The sequence below is a fragment of the Somniosus microcephalus genome, chromosome 11 (genome assembly GCF_052327205.1).
Source record: "Somniosus microcephalus isolate GS21.2 chromosome 11, FLI_Smic_1.0, whole genome shotgun sequence".
NCBI classification, from domain to species: Eukaryota; Metazoa; Chordata; class Chondrichthyes; order Squaliformes; family Somniosidae; genus Somniosus; species Somniosus microcephalus.
In genome coordinates this window covers 192,114,987-192,130,769 of record NC_140997.1, presented here as the reverse complement: position 1 = coordinate 192,130,769, position 15,783 = coordinate 192,114,987, and the positions used below count along the sequence as shown (strand labels likewise).

At 45.9% G+C, this 15,783-nt stretch overlaps 1 protein-coding gene across 2 annotated transcripts in view; it reads right to left on the bottom strand.

The window, feature by feature from the left end:
• Positions 1-15,783, bottom strand: part of LOC147111064 (protein FAM107B-like) — a 251,642-nt gene that overhangs the window by 68,152 nt on the left and 167,707 nt on the right. The window contains exon 1 of one of the 2 annotated variants that reach the window (XM_086001545.1): positions 362-806. The exons of the other annotated variant lie outside the window; for it this stretch is intronic. Within the exon in view, the coding sequence (XP_085857671.1) occupies positions 362-419 (58 nt within the window). The 5' untranslated portion in view covers positions 420-806. Of the gene's footprint in view, positions 1-361; positions 807-15,783 lie in introns of those variants that run through there. 2 annotated transcript variants of the gene reach the window in all.

The window sequence follows — 15,783 nt, the reverse complement described above, 5'->3', positions numbered from 1 at the left end:
AGACAAGTTTCCCCTTTCATGTCTAGAAGTAAACACTCAAAACTCTGTGGATTTTCACCTTACAAACATCCAAACCATTTTTTAAAATATAAATTACTGCAAAGTAATTTGACCATAAAAATGGCATTCCGTAGTACAGGTTAAACCAGTTACTTTCTTAACAAATATTTGTGTTCTATTCTTGAACCTTAAAGTTCAGACAATTACTTAAAATTCAGTCAAAGAATATTTAAATGCTTATTTTCAAAAACTGGATCGGGAAGAAAAGTAATATTCAGTGAAGCCTGGCACATTCTTATTATTTAAGACAAACTTACACTATCAAATCCTCACCTACATACGCATATATGTATACACTTACCTGATTTAACCAACACTCCCCGGGGCAATCCAGCTGAAGCCCTCGTCTGGTTCCACATTTTCTGTGACTTTGAGCAGTGTTTTTTTGCTGGATAATCTGCTCCGTTCCTCTCCTCAAACCTATTAATCTGAGAAGCTACATGCTTTGTGATTCTCCGCTCGCATGGACTCACTCAGCCCTCTTTCCAATGCTTAAGTCTTTTCAAGTGTTCAGGCAGAACTGGAATAATCAGTCACGTGACTCATGTTACTGCATAGCTCCGGCCTCCCCTGTTGTCAGCTCCAGGCAGCCCAAAGGAGACTGTTTCTTTAGGATTTCGTAATACTGATAGCAATGGGAGTGAAAGCTTGCAGCATTTAATTTCAGAAAGAATATCTTTTGTAAAAGGAAGCACTATGATAGTTGAAGAACCAGGTTTACTTTCCTGAAGGTTAATGTGTTAACCCACGGGGGCAGCCTGTCCCCCTTTCTTTAACTAACGTATTTTCCTTCAGATGTTCTGTCACTCGTGAAAGTAATTTGAAACAAATAAGAAAATATTTAAAACATATGACTTTAAAGAGAGATGTTTGGAGCTTCCTGTGATGTTACAGACACATTAGTGTTACTGAATCTGTAACCTTCCATCATTTTAAAACTTGGCCTCTGGATTTGGTCTCTACTGGATTACTGCCAGCATCTTGGAAGAAATTGTTTTCTTCTTTCTCTCTGGAGACCCAGAAGGTCAACCGCACATTTCTCCCCATAAGACTGAGAAATTGCACTGCAGCAGTCTGAACTCCAGCACGTATTACTGAGGGCAGAGGGGGCATCATTCAGCCACCTCCTTCTTTGGGACACTCACTCTTCAAATCGCTGAAGAAGTTAGATACAAACAGGAGAGAAAATAAAAAAGGAGCACGAGGTCACAAGACAGATAAGCAGGAGAAAGAGGTTAAATAACATACAGTAGGAAGAGAGGAAAAAAATGACAGGATGCAAAGAAGAAGCAAAAGCAGTACTGGGATAGCAGTTGAGAGGAGGGAAAAAAAGGAGAGAGTGAAAAACGTATGACAAACACCAGGCAATTTTGGTTCTTTGCAGAATGATAGTGCTGCTGCCCACCTCGGTTGTTACTGCCCATTCTCACAGCTGTTTTATGGATTGATTTTTCCCAAACACACTAGTTTATCTGAATTGCAATATTTGATTATATGGTTCATTTGAAAAATGAAAATCTATATCTGCTCATTTGACAGTTGAGAGTTCAGACACCCTGCTAATGACCTCAGGTTCCTCTGCTGTTGGCTGCAAACGGGGCTTCGGTTTCAGCTGCACACCTCTTGCCTGCTATTGCGAAGGTAAGATTGAATGTAATCAAGGACAAGTGGCAGGAATATGTACTCTCTCTAATTTTCGTGTGTTCATAAATGAATGCTAACATCAGCTTGTCAATTTTTATTTTTGCTTCTCCATTGTGGATAGTCATTTGGCATTTCTTACTTGCAGACTGACGATTGCCAGTATTTAATGGCTACTAAACAGATTTCATTGAGCTAGATGAACACAATAGGATAGAAAGTGGTATGTGCTATGCCCATTTTTGGGCACAAAGCATACTGATTTAGCAGTGGGATGGCCTGTGCCCAATCTGCGTAGGCATTGATCCCACTGCTAAATTTATGGGGGCCATTTTTTGGCATCCCGGGTACACGCTTAACCCGTAAATATGTTAATGAATGGCCTAATGCCTGTTGAAGGACCTCTGTGTAAAACTTGATCCGTTGACTGGAGCAAGCATGGGCCAGATCTGCTCAGGATTCTTCAGCAGCCCCCGCAGCCACCAACAAAAGGTAAATGCTAGTTTTATATATTTTTTTTAAATTAAATTTTCTGTGTGCCAGAAGAGACTGGATTGCTCCTGTTGACTCCACAGTCGTGGCAATTGCACGCCACCACCACCCGATCCAACCTGACAAGAACTTACCTGCTGGCCGCTGCCGGCGGACTGAGATTCTTGTTTCTTTTGGGGCGAACTGCTTGCGGAGGCGAAGCAGGCACTGGCAGCTCACCCTGAATATGTAGACGATGCCCGAGGCCCAGTTTTGAGATGGCCTTGGACCTCTCTGTTTGGATGCACAGCGGGCCCGTCAATGGTTGGCTGACTTTGCATTTTTTGAAAAGTTTTCTTTGTTCGGGTAGTGTTTGGGGGAGGGTATCAGGAGTGTTCTGTTTATTATGTAAATTTTACACTTAACATTTGCTATTTACCTTATGTTGTACTTGTTTAATATTTCGTAATCTTTTAGGGTGTTCTTTGCCAGTAGAAACTCATTGGGTTCGTCATATCCTTATGTCTTATAATTCATTGGCTAGTTATCTTTTCAGAACTATAGGGCAGGCCAGACCTGTACATCTGTCTTCTTTATTAGAACCTGCTCAGGTTTTGCTGAGCACGATGGATTATATTTCTTCTCCACTCCTATTTTTTATATTATGACTTATGATGGGTTTGTCACTTTAACTTTCTATTGATGCAGATTCAATAATAACTTTTCAAAAGGGAATTGGATAACTACTTGAAGGGGAAATATTTGCAGGGCTATGGGGAAAGAGCAGGGGAGTGGGACTAATTGGATAGCTCTTTCAAAGAGCTGGCCCAGGCACAATGGGCCGAATGGCCTCCCTCTGTGCTGTATCATTCTATGGTTCTATGTAAAGAGCCTTCATTCTCCAGCCTCTTAAAGAGGCAACATGCTGCTATTGCTTTCTTTCAGGGAACAAGAGAAACTCTGTTTTCAGTTTCTGTGACAACAGTGATGTATTTTTGTTTAAGCTTCGATTTAGTGGTTGTCTCTTTAAAACTTGGTCATTGTGCTTAGGAAGTTTAACAGCTAAACCAGAATCTTGTACTAGGCTATCCTGATACAATATTACAAAGTTTGTTGTTACTTGCAGCAATGGGGATATTGGCGATGAACGCCACAAGTTAGACCGATCAACCCGTGGCAAATTTACACCACAATGTGCGGCAAAAATAATTCAAAAACGCTGCAGCAAACATAACACGACTCAGAAGTGGTGCAGCCAATGGATATCAGGTACAGAATAGAATCGAAAACCAGGCAGAATACAGAGAGTGCAGGGGGAAATTGAAAAAGGATATAAGAAAGGCAAAGAGAGAGTATGAGAAAAGGTTAGCAGATAACATTAAAAAAATAAAATCTTTTACAAACATTTAAAAAGTAGAAGGATAGTTAAAGGAATGGTGGGGCTGATTAAGGCCAAAAAAGAAATCTTCTTTTGGAGGCAGAGGGCATGACTGAGGTACTGAATGAGTACTTTGCATCTGTCTTCACAAAAGAAGAGGATGAAGTTAATGTCGGAGTAGAGGAGGGGGGGAGTAGAGGTATTGGATAGGATAAAAATAGATACAAAGGAGATGCTAAATAGGTTGGCACCACTCAAAGTTAACAAGTCACTTATCCAGATGGGATGTATCCTAGGTTGCTGAAGGAAGCTAGGGTGGCGACAGAAGAAGCTCTAACCACAATCTTCCTTGGGTATTGGAGTGGTGCCAAAGGACTGGAGAATTGCAAATGTTATACCCTTGTTCAAAAAAGGGGAGAGGGATAAACCTGGTAACATCAGGCCAATCAGTCTATTCTCAGTGGTGGGAAAACTACTAGAAACAATTGTCAAGGACAAAATTAATTCTCACTTGGAGAAGCGTGGGTTAATAAGGGACAGCTAGCATGGATTTGTTAAAGGCAAATCGTGTCTGACTAACCTGATTGAGTTCTTTGATGAAATAACAGAGAGGGTTGATAATGGTTGTGCAGTAGATGTTTTATATATGGACTTTCAAAAGGCATTTGATAAAGTACCTCATAACAGAAATATTTGGAAAATAGAAGTACACGGTACTAAAGGGACGGTGGTAACTTGGGAACGAAATTTACTAAGGGATAGGAGGCAGAGAGTAGTGGTGAATGGATGTTTTTCTGACTGGAGAGAAGTATGTCGTGCAGGGATCGGTATTAGGACCAATGCTTTTCTTGTTATCTATAAATGACTTGGACTTGGGTTTAGGGAGTACAGTTTTGAAGTTTGCGGATGATACAAAACTTGGCATAGTGGTAAATAGTGAGCATGATAGTAACAGACTTCAGGAGGACATAGACAGACTGGTGAAATGGGCAGGCACGTGGCAGATGCAATTTAATGCGGATAAGTGTGAAGTGATGCACTTTGGGAGAACAACATGGAGAGGCAGTATAATCTAAATGGTACTATTTTGAGGGGGTGCAAGAGCAGAGGGACCCGGGGGTGCATATTCACAAATCTTTGAAGGTGGCAGGGCATGTTAAGAAAGCATATGGGATACTTGGCTTTGTAAATAGGGGTATTAAATACAAAAACAAGGAAGTCATGCTAAACCTTCACAAATCTCTGGTTAGGCCTCACCTGGAGTATTGTGTCCAATTCTGGGCACCACACTTTAGGAAGGATGTCAAGGCCCTGGAGAGGGTACAGAGGAGGTTTACCAGGGTGATATCAGGGATAAGGGAGGCCAGTTATGTGGAGAGATTGGAGAAGCTGTGATTGTTTTCCTTAGAGCAGAGAAGGTTAAGGGGAGACTTAATAGAGGTATTCAAAATTATGAAGGGTTTTGACAGAGCAAGTAGGGAGAACCTATTTCCTCTGGCAAACGGGTCGGTAACCAAAGGTCAAAGATTTAAAATAATTGTCAAAAGAACTAGAGGGGAACCAAGGAGAAATGTTTTCACACAGAGGGTTCTTACGATCTAGAATGCACTACCTGATAAGATGGTGGAATCAGATTCCATGAGAACTTTTAAAAGGCAATTGGACATGTACTTGAAGAGTTCTAATTTGCAGGGTTATGGGGAAAAGGCTGAGGTATGGGACTAAATTGGACAGCTCTTTCAAAGAGCCAGCACAGGCATGATGGGCCGAACAGCCTGCTTAGGAACATAAGAACAGGAGTAGACCATTCAGCCCCTTGAGCCTGCTCCGCCATTCAATGAGATCATGGCTGATCTGCGACCTAACTCCATATATCCGCCTTTGGCCCGTATCCCTTAATACCTTTGGTTAACCGAAAGCTATCAATCTCTGATTTAAAATTAACAATTGATCTAGCATCAATTGCCGTTTGCAGAAGAGAGTTCCAAACTTCTACCACCCTTTGTGTGTAAAAGTGTTTCCTAATTTCACTCCTGAAAGGTCTGGCTCCAATTTTTAAACTATGCCCCCTAGTCCTAGAATCCCCAACCAGCAGAAATAGTTTCTCTCTATCTACCCTATCTGTTCCCCTTAATATCTTGAAAACTTTAATCAGATCACCCCTTAACCTTCTAAATTCTAGGGAATACAATCCTAATTTGTGTAATCTTTCTTCATAACTTAACCCTTGGAGTCCGGGTATCATTCTGGTAAACCTACGCTGCACACCATCCAAGGCCAATATATCCTTCCTAAGGTGTGGTGCCCAGAACTACTCACAGTACTCCAGGTGTGGTCTAACCAGGGTTTTGTATAGCTGCAGCATAACTTCTACCCCCTTGTACTCTAGTTCTCTAGATATAAAGGCCACAACGTGTGTGGATTCTTTAGCACAGTCAAGACCATCTACGGCCCAAGCACCCAAGGCCCTACCCCTCTGCGGGCCAAGAATGGAGAGGTACTCATCAAGGACAGAGAGGCAGTCAGTGCCCACTGGAAGGAGCACTTCAAAGATCTCCTTAACCGCGACTCTATCTTCGACATGAGTGTCCTCAACTCCATCCCGCAGCATGCTACTCGCCACCATCTCGGCACAACCCCAGCCCGGCATGAGGTTAAAAAGGCCATCTGACAACTGAAGAACAACAAGGCCTCAGGAGCAGATGGAATCCCCGCCGAGGCACTAAAGCATGGCGGAGAAGCACTACTGGTGCAAATTCATGAACTCATCTCTCTTATCTGGAAGGAGGGAAGCATGCCAGGGGATCTCAGAGACGCCGTAATTGTGACCATCTTCAAGAAAGGTGACAAGTCCGATTGTGGTAATTACAGAGGAGTTTCCCTGCTGTCTGCCACAGGGAAAGTCATCGCAAGAATCCTCCTCAATCGCCTTCTCCCAGTGGTCGAAGAGCTCCTCCCAGAGTCGCAATGCGGATTCCACCCACTAAGGGGCACAATGGACATGATCTTCAAGAGAAATGCAGGGAACAGCACCAACCGCTGTACATGGCCTTCTTTGATCTCACAAAGGCCTTCGACACTGTCAACCATGAGGGATTATGGAGTGTCCTCCTCAAATTCGGCTGCCCTCAAAAGTTTGTCACCATCCTCCGCCTGTTTCACGACGATATGCAAGCTGTGATCCTGACCATCGGTTCCACCACAGACCCAATTCACGTATGAACCGGGGTCAAGCAAGGCTGTGTCATCGCACTAACGCTCTTCTCGATCTTCCTTGCTGCAACGCTCCATCTCACCCTCAGTAAGCTCCCCACTGGAGTGGAGCTAATTTACAGAACAAACGGGAAACTGTTCAACCTCCGTCGCCTCCAGTTCAGATCAAGGTCGTCCCATCCTCTGTCGTTGAATTACAGTATGCAGACGACGCTTGCGTCTGCGCTCACTCGGAGGTCGAACTCCAAACCATCGTCAACACCTTCACCGAAGCATACGAGAGCATGGGCCTTACACTAAATTTCCGTAAGACAAAGGTCCTCTACTAACCTGCCCCCGCCACACAGTACTGCCCCCCGATTATCAAAATCCATGACAAGGCCTTGGACAACATGGACCACTTTCCATACCTCAGGAGCCTACTGTCAACGAGGGCAGACATCGACGACAAAGTCCAACACCGCCTTCAGTGTGACAGTGCAGCCTTTGGTCGCCTGAGGAAGAGAGTGTTTGAAGACCAGGACCTCAAACCCAGCACTAAGCTCAGGGTCTACAGAGCAGCAGTGATACCCGCCCACTGTGTGGAGTTTGCACATTCTCCCCGTGTTTGCGTGGGTTTCCTCCGGGTGCTCCGGTTTCCTCCCACAGTCCAAAAGATGTGCGGGTTAGGTTGATTGGCCATGATAAAAATTGGCCCTTAGTGTTAGGGGGGATTAAATACATGGGGTTACGGGGTTACGGGGATAGGGCTTGGGTGGGATGGCTGTCAGTGTAGGGACCGGGTGCTAGGGTTTGGATGATCAGCCATGATCTCGTTGAATGGCAGAGCAGGCTCGAAGGGCCAAATGGCCTACTCCTGCTCCTAGTTTCAATGTTTCTATGTTTCTATGTTTCCTGTATGCCTCAGAGACATGGACTATGTACAGCAGGCACCTCAAAGCACTGGAGAGGTACCACCAACGCTGCCTCCGCAACATCCTGCAAATCCATTGGCAGGATAGGCGCACCAACATCAGTGTTCTTGCTCAGGCCAACATCCCCAGCATCGAAGCTTTGACCACGCTCGATCAGCTCCGTGGACTGGTCACATTGTCCGCATGCCCGATACGAGACTCCCAAAACAAGCGCTCTACTCGGAGCTCCGGCACGGCAAGAGAGCCCCAGGTGGGCAGAGGAAATGCTTCAAGGACACCCTCAAAGCTTCCTTGAAAAAGTGTAACATCCCCACCGACATCTGGGAATCCCTGGCCCAAGACCGTACAAAGTGGAGGAGAAGCATCCGGGAAGGCGCTGAACACCTCGAGTCTCTTCGCCGCGAGCAAGCGGAAGCCAAGCACAGGCAGCGCAAGGAGTGCACGTCAACCCAAGCACCCCACCCACCCGCCCCTTCAACCACCGTCTGCCCCACCTGTGACAGAGACTGTAGGTCCTGCATTGGACTCATCGGTCACCTGAGAACTAATTTTTAATGTGGAAGCAAGTCATCCTCGGTTCCGAGGGACTGCCTAAGAAGAGAAGAAGAAAAGATAAAGGCCAGCATCCCATTAGCCTTTTTGAATATTTTGTGTACCTGTTTATGACATTTTAATGATCTATGTACCTGGACCCCCCAAGTCTCTTTGGACCTCCACTGTTTTTAACCTTTCACCATTTAGAAAGTACCCTGTTTTATCCTTTTTAGGTCCAAAGTGGATGACCTCACGTTTGCCTACATTTTGCCCCAGTTTTGCCCATTCACTTAATCTGTCGATATCCCTCTGTAATTTTATGCTTCCATCTACACTGCCTACAATGCCCCCTATCTTTGTGTCATTGGCAAATCTGGAAAGATTACTTTCTATGCCATCATCTAAGTCATTAATAAATACTGTGAATAGTTGCGGCCCCAACACAGATCCCTGTGGGACATCACTAGTCACCTCCTGCCAATTTGAGTACCTACCCATTATCCTTACTGCCTGTCTCCTACCGTTCAGCCAATTTCCTAACTAGGTCAATAATTTGCCCTTAATTCCATGGGCTTCTACCTTACTTAACAATCTCTTATATGGGACTTTATCAAATGTCTTCTGGAAGTCCATATAAATAACATCCATAGACATTCCCCTGTCCACTACTTTAGTCACCTCCTCAAAAAATTAAATTAGGTTTGTCAGGCATGACCTACCTTTCACAAATCCAAGTTGACTCTCTCTGACCAAATGAAAATTTTCGAGGTGTTCAGTCACCCTATCCTTAATTATAGGCTCTAGCAATTTCGTGGCAACAGATGTTAAGCTAACTGGTCTATAATTCCCTGGATTCCCTCGCTCACCAATTTTAAATAGCAGAGTGACATGCGCAATTTTCCAATCTAAAGGGATGGTTCCTGAATCGAGAGAACTTTGGAAGATTATAGTTAGGGTATCTACAATGTGCTCACCTGCTTCCTTTAAAACACTGGGATGGAAACCATCTGGTCCTGGGGATTTGTCACTCTTTAGTGCCATTATTTTCTTGATTACTGTTATTTTACAACATTAATTTTATTGAGTCCCTGTCCCTGATTTAGTATTAATTTCCTTGAGATTTCTGGCATCCTCTACTCTCTTCCTCTACTGTAAATACTGACAAATCCTTCTGTGCTGTAAGATTCTACGGGCTGGATTTTACCTGCGGAGACGAGTTGGGGGCGGGACTGCTGCCTTCCGGGTTCTAGTCCCGCCCCCAGCGACGTCCGACGCACAGACGCTATTTTCCTCTGATTGGCCTTGATAAGCCCACCCTGTTGGCTTGCCGGCCAATTAAGGGAAAGCCGGTGTCAGATGACGTCAGTTGACTGCATCTGCTGGTTTTCTTAAAGGGACGTGTACCATTTGAGGTGCTGTCAAACACTGACAATCACTGTACAAAGGTGAGCCCTTGCACCCTGGCTCTCCAATGACTCTCTCCTTAGGATAAAACAGATGGCAGCTGCAGGTGAGGTTACAGAAGCGATATGTCACTTCTCCCAATGAGGTGAGGCCACACAAACACTTCAAAGCTTGTCACATACAGAAAAATCTAAACACATTAAAAATGACTTTCCCAAGATGACCTTACCTCTGATACTCACCAGTATCCCATTGCATCCTTCACACCACTTCTGCAGCTGTCACTTATACACAAACATTACAACAGACCCACAGCACGCCTCACCCTGACGGGGTTCCCCAATGTCGGGAAGCCCGCAGCAGAAGTCTTAAAATGGGAAAAAGCTCTTAACTGCCTGTTAACTACCTGTTAACAGGCAGTTAAGTGGCTATAATCCTCTTCCCGCCGTAGGAGTTGGGTCCCTACGCAAATCGGGGACCTGACTCCTGGGAAGATTGTTTGGAGGCGGGTTGGGAGTGGGTTCGGGACCCGCTCCCATTCTTTTTGATTTTGCCAGCAGTCCCGCCTCCAAACCTGCCTTCTCAGGGCCGGTAAAATTCAGCCCTATGACTCTATTCTATGAAATAGTTCTTCTCAAAAAGCACTGTAGTAAAAGGAAATGCTTTGTGTAACAGTTGAATGCACACACATTGACTGTATTCTACTTAAGATTCAAAAAAATAACAAATTACCTGATGAAATATGCATTACTATTTAAATTCAATAGCCCGGAATTCACCACAAAATAATCTTGCATTGTTTGGATGTTTCATCAGTATATACAGGTCTCTGTTGCTTCATTTAAAACAAGTGAAATGTAGCAATATAAGTCAATGCAATTGACAAGTCATTGAATATTGTAGAGAGTGTAAATAACATGATATGAGGTGGGACACATCTGTGTGCACACGATTAACAATCAAAATGGCCAACAAAAATTTGCACATTGTCTCTGGCAATGTTCCAATGGGAACGTCCATTAAATGTTTCGTCCATTCAGAGTGCTGTGTTGGCTGGACCATGGCATGAAATTGACCTGGCCATGTGCTGTGTTGATCAGTGGCAGAAAATGAATGGAGCTGAGCTGCTGCAGTCACACTTGGACAAGGACAGACTTGCTGCTCTTTGCCATCGGCTTAAATCAGATTCACCCAATCAGCCACTTCCTTACTGCTACGGACAGGTTTCGGAAGTAGAATGTATTGTTAAGGCCAATATATTTGTAAAATTGGGAGGTAGTGGTGTAAATAAAATGCAACACGATGAGATGGTGAGGAAATTAAATGAATGCCTTTTTGAATTTGAGAGGTCAGACATACAAAACCCACAATGTCACAGTAACTCTTTTCTGGGATATGAACAGTATTACGTCACTGGTACATTGTTTGCTTATTATTTGTGTGATAAATTCAATTCCTATTGTAAATTTCCCCAACAGCCTCACCCAGCACTGCAAACTCTTGCAGCTCTATGTCCAAGCTCACACCCTCTGCTCTTTCAACTTTGGCATACTGTGCATCCTCTTATCTGCCCACTCTACCCTTAGTGGCAGAGTCTTTACCCCTGAACTCTGGGGCTCTATTCCTAAACCCCTGCACCTTGCCACTTCTCTCTCCACCTTTAAAAACTTTCTCAAAACCTATCTTTTCAACCAAGTTTTTGATTATCTCGCCTAATTCTGCCACTATGGCTTTGTGTCCTTATCTCCAGTGATCTATATTTTTCTCTCCCCATTCCTTCATTATGCACGGTAGGAATTTTCTATATTAGAGGCTCTATATAAATACAAGTGATTGATATTGGATAATTCACTGACCATGTGCTGGGGACACGTATTCTGTGGGTGTTGGATGGCAATTTTAAAATCCTCCTTATTTAGATCTGCAGTTTCTGGAGATGATTCAGGAATTCTTTTTTAGAATTTAACTGCATTGCTATGAGATCCTATGGGAGATGGCTAAGGCAGTCTGTTATGGGAGGAACCCTGCTTTTGCTTCTAATAAGAAGCAGAAGTCTTGTGGCCCAAGCTTAGTTGGAACAGCAGATTCAAAGATTGGAATCTGCCCATAAAACAACTCGGACTGTGGAAGTATGTGATGCTCTCTGAGAGAGCATGAGGGAATTAGATATTTTCTCATGTTCAAATTCGACTGACGGGGGCTTTGCTTTTACGAGCATGGAGATGAGCCAGATGACTCTTCTGCTATGCATTGTGTAAGCAGCAGAGTGATAGAACAATCATTATGATGAATTTAAGGGAGTATTTGAAGCACAAACTAATGTCCTTTAAGGAAGGAAATCTGCCATCCTTACCTGGTCTGGCCTATATGTGACTCCAGACCCACAGCAATGTGGTTGACTCTTAACTACCCTCTGAAATGGCCTAGCAAGCCACTCAGCTGTAAAAAACCACTACAAAAAACAAGAAGAATAAAACCAGATGGACCACCCAGCATCGACCTCGGCACCGGCTACAGACACGACAACGGCACAGCCAGCCCAGTCGAACCTGCACAATCCTCCTCACCAACATCTGGGGACTTGTGCCAAAATTGGGAGAGCTGTCCCACAGACTAGTCAAGCAACAGCCTGACAGTCATACTCACAGAATCATACCTTTCAGCCAATGTCCCAAACTCCTCCATCACCCTGGGTATGTCCTGTCTCACCAGCAGGACAGACCCACCAGGGGCGGCAGCACAGTGGTATAAAGTCAGGAAGGAATGGCCCTGGGAGTCCTCAACATTGACTCCAGACCCCATGAAGTCTCATGGCTTCAGGTCAAGCATGGGCAGTGAAACCTCCTGCTGATTACCACCTACTGCCCTCCCTCAGCTGATGAATCAGTACTACTCCATGTTGAACACCACTTGGAAGAAGCACTGAGAGTAGCACGGGCGCAGGTTTGTACTCTGGGTGGGGGACTTCAATGTCCATCACCAAGACTGACCTGAAGAACAAAGCTGCCAGTCTGGGCCTGCGACAGGTGGTGAGAGAACCAACATGAGGGAAAAACCTACTTGACCTCGTCCTCACCAATCTACCTGTCGCAGATGCATCTGTCCATGACAGCATTGGTAGCAGTGACCACCGCACAGTCATTGTGGAGACGAAGTCCCGTCTTCACACTGAGGACACCCTCCATCGTGTTGTGTGGCACTATCACCATGCTAAATGGGTTTAGATTCAGAACAGATCTAGCAGCGCAAAACTGGGCATCCATGAGGCGCTGTGGGCAATCAGCAGCAGCAGAATTGTATTCCACCACAATTTGTAACCTCATGGCCCGGTATATCCCTCACTCTACCATTATCATCAAGCCAGGTGACCAACTCTGGTTCAATAAGGAGTGTAGAAGAGCATGCCAGGAGTACCTAAAAATGCAGTGCCAACCTGGGGAAGCTGCAACACAGGACTACATGCATGCTAAAAGATGAAAGCAGCATGCTATAGACAGAGCTAAGTGATCCCACAATCAACGGACCAGATCAAAGCTCTGCAGTCCTGCCACATCCAGTCATGAATGGTGGTGGACCATTAAACAACTAACAGGAGGAGGAGGCGTCATGAATATCCTCATCCTCAATGATGGTGGTGCCAAGCACGTGAGTGCAAAAGACAAAGCTGACGCATTTGCAACCATCTTCAGCCAGAAGTGCCGAGTGAATGATCCATATTGGCCTCCTCCTGTGGTCCCCACTACCACAGAAGCAAGTCTTTAGCCAATTCGATTCACTCCACGTGATATCAAGAAACAGCTGAGTGCACTGGGTACAGCAAAAGCTGTGGACCCTGACGACATCCCGACTGTCGTGCTGAAGACTTGTGCTCTGGAACTAGCTGCACCTTTAGCCAAGGAGTACCTGTACAGCTATAACACTGGCATCTATCCGACAATGTGGAAAACTGCCCAGGTATGTCCTGTCCACAAAAAGCAGGATAAAACCAATCCGGCCAATTACCGCCCCATCAGCCTACTCTCAATCAGCAGCAAAGTGATGGAAGGTGTCATCGACAGTGCTATCAAACTTACTCACCAATAACCTGTTCACTGATGCCCAATTTGGGTTCCGCCAGGACCACTCAGTTCCAGACCTCATTACAGCCTTGGTCCAAACATGGACAAAAGAATTGAATTTCAGAGGTGAGGTGAGAGTGACTGCCCTTCACATCAAGGCAGCATTTGACTTAGTGTGTCATCAAAGAGCCCTAGTAAGACTGAGGTCAATGGGAGTTGGGAGGAAAACTCTCCACTGGCTGGAGTCATATGTAGCACAAAGGGAGATGGTTGTGGTGGGGGTTGGAGGTCATTAATCACAGCCCCAGGACATCGCTGCAGGAGTTCCTCAGGGCAGTGTCCTAGGCCCAACCATCTTCAGCTGCTTCATCAATGACCTTCCCTCCATCATAAGGTCAGAAGTGGGGATGTTCGCTGATGACTGCACAGTGTTCAGTGCCATTCGCAACTCCTCAGATAATGAAGCAGTCCATGCCCGCACGCAGCAAGACCTGGACGACATTCAGGCTGGGGCTGATAAGTGGCAGGTAACATTCGTGCCACACACGTGCCAGGCAATGACTATCTCCAACAAGTGAGCGTCTAATCACCGCCCCTTGACATTCAACGGCATTACCATCGCTGAATCACCCACCATCAATATCCTGGGGGACACCATTGACCAGAAACTTAACTGGACCAGCCACGTAAATACTGTGGCAACAAGAGCAGGTCAGAGGCTGGGTATTCTGCGGCGAGTGTCTCACCACCTGACTCCCCAGTGTGTGAGGGAATACTCTCCACCTGCCTGGATGAGTGCAGCTCCAACAACGTTAAAAGAAGCTCGACACTATTGCATCTTGACCGAACAGTAATGAATAGAGGAGACGGAATGAACCTTTTATTATTTACTGAGTAAGTGGGTGGACATTACAGCACATTGTCTTTCACTTTCAGTTTCGGGTTCTGCCATGCAGACAAAGTAAAACCGAGCCCCCCAGCACCCCCTTCAGGTAACACCCGGGAACTGGGACAAACTTCATTGAAGCAAAACTCAAAACACAACATTCCTTTCCCCCAGATAAAACCCAGGCGTCTGGGATGGAATCTAACCCGACTTGAGCGCCGCTGGACAGGCATAGTCGGGGTGCCACTGCTAGCTGCAGGAAAACCTTCCTCTGTGGCTGATGACTCCGTGACACCTTCTGTCGATGTGGCTTCTGTCGTTGTTGCAGGAAGCAGGCCGTCACTGCTTGGCAGAGGTGGCGGAGACAATGGCCTAGCCTGTGACGTCTCTGTTACTCTCCCCAGAGTACGACCCCGTAGCTGGTCTACGTGGCGTCTGTGTAGCTGGCCATCAGGTGTACGGATGCTGTATGACAGGGGACCCGTGGCCTGCTCCACCACGGCAGGCATCCATTTGTCTCCTCCTGCATAGCAACGGGCAAACACAGTCTCTGATGGCTCGAACTGCCTGGCGGTGCCCTGGTGCTTCTTAGCCAGCTCCTCTTGCTTTGTGTGCATCTCATCCCTGTAGTCCGGGTGTAGCCGGTCCAGTGCAGTTGCCAGCCGGCGACCCATCAGCATCTCGGCAGGACTCTTCCCCGTTGCTGAGTTTGGTGTGGTATGCTGTGATAACAGGAACCTGGCCAATCTGGTTTGCCAGTCCCCCACCGATATCCTCACCAGTGCCTCTTTTGTGGTTTGCACCATCCTCTCTGCCTGCCCGTTAGAGGAGGGGTGAAAGGGCGCTGTGGTCACGTGGCGGATCCAGTTTCTGCCTGCAAAAGCCTTGAACTCCGCTGACGTGAAGGCTGCTCCATTGTCCGAAACCAGCACGTCGGGGACCCCATGTGTGGCAAACAGCAAACGCAACGCGTTGATCACTGCACTGGATGTCATGGAGCTCATGATAGCCACCTCCAGCCATTTCGAATGAGAATCCACCACTATCAAGAAGACCTTCCCCTGAAATGGCCCTGCAAAGTCAATGTGGAGTCTTGACCATTTACGAGTGGTCCACTCCCAGGGGTGAAGGGGAGCCTTGGATGGGCTATGGCGAGTCAGCTGACATGTCTCACAGCTCTTTACCACCTCCTCCACATCTCGGTCCAACCACGGCCACCAGACG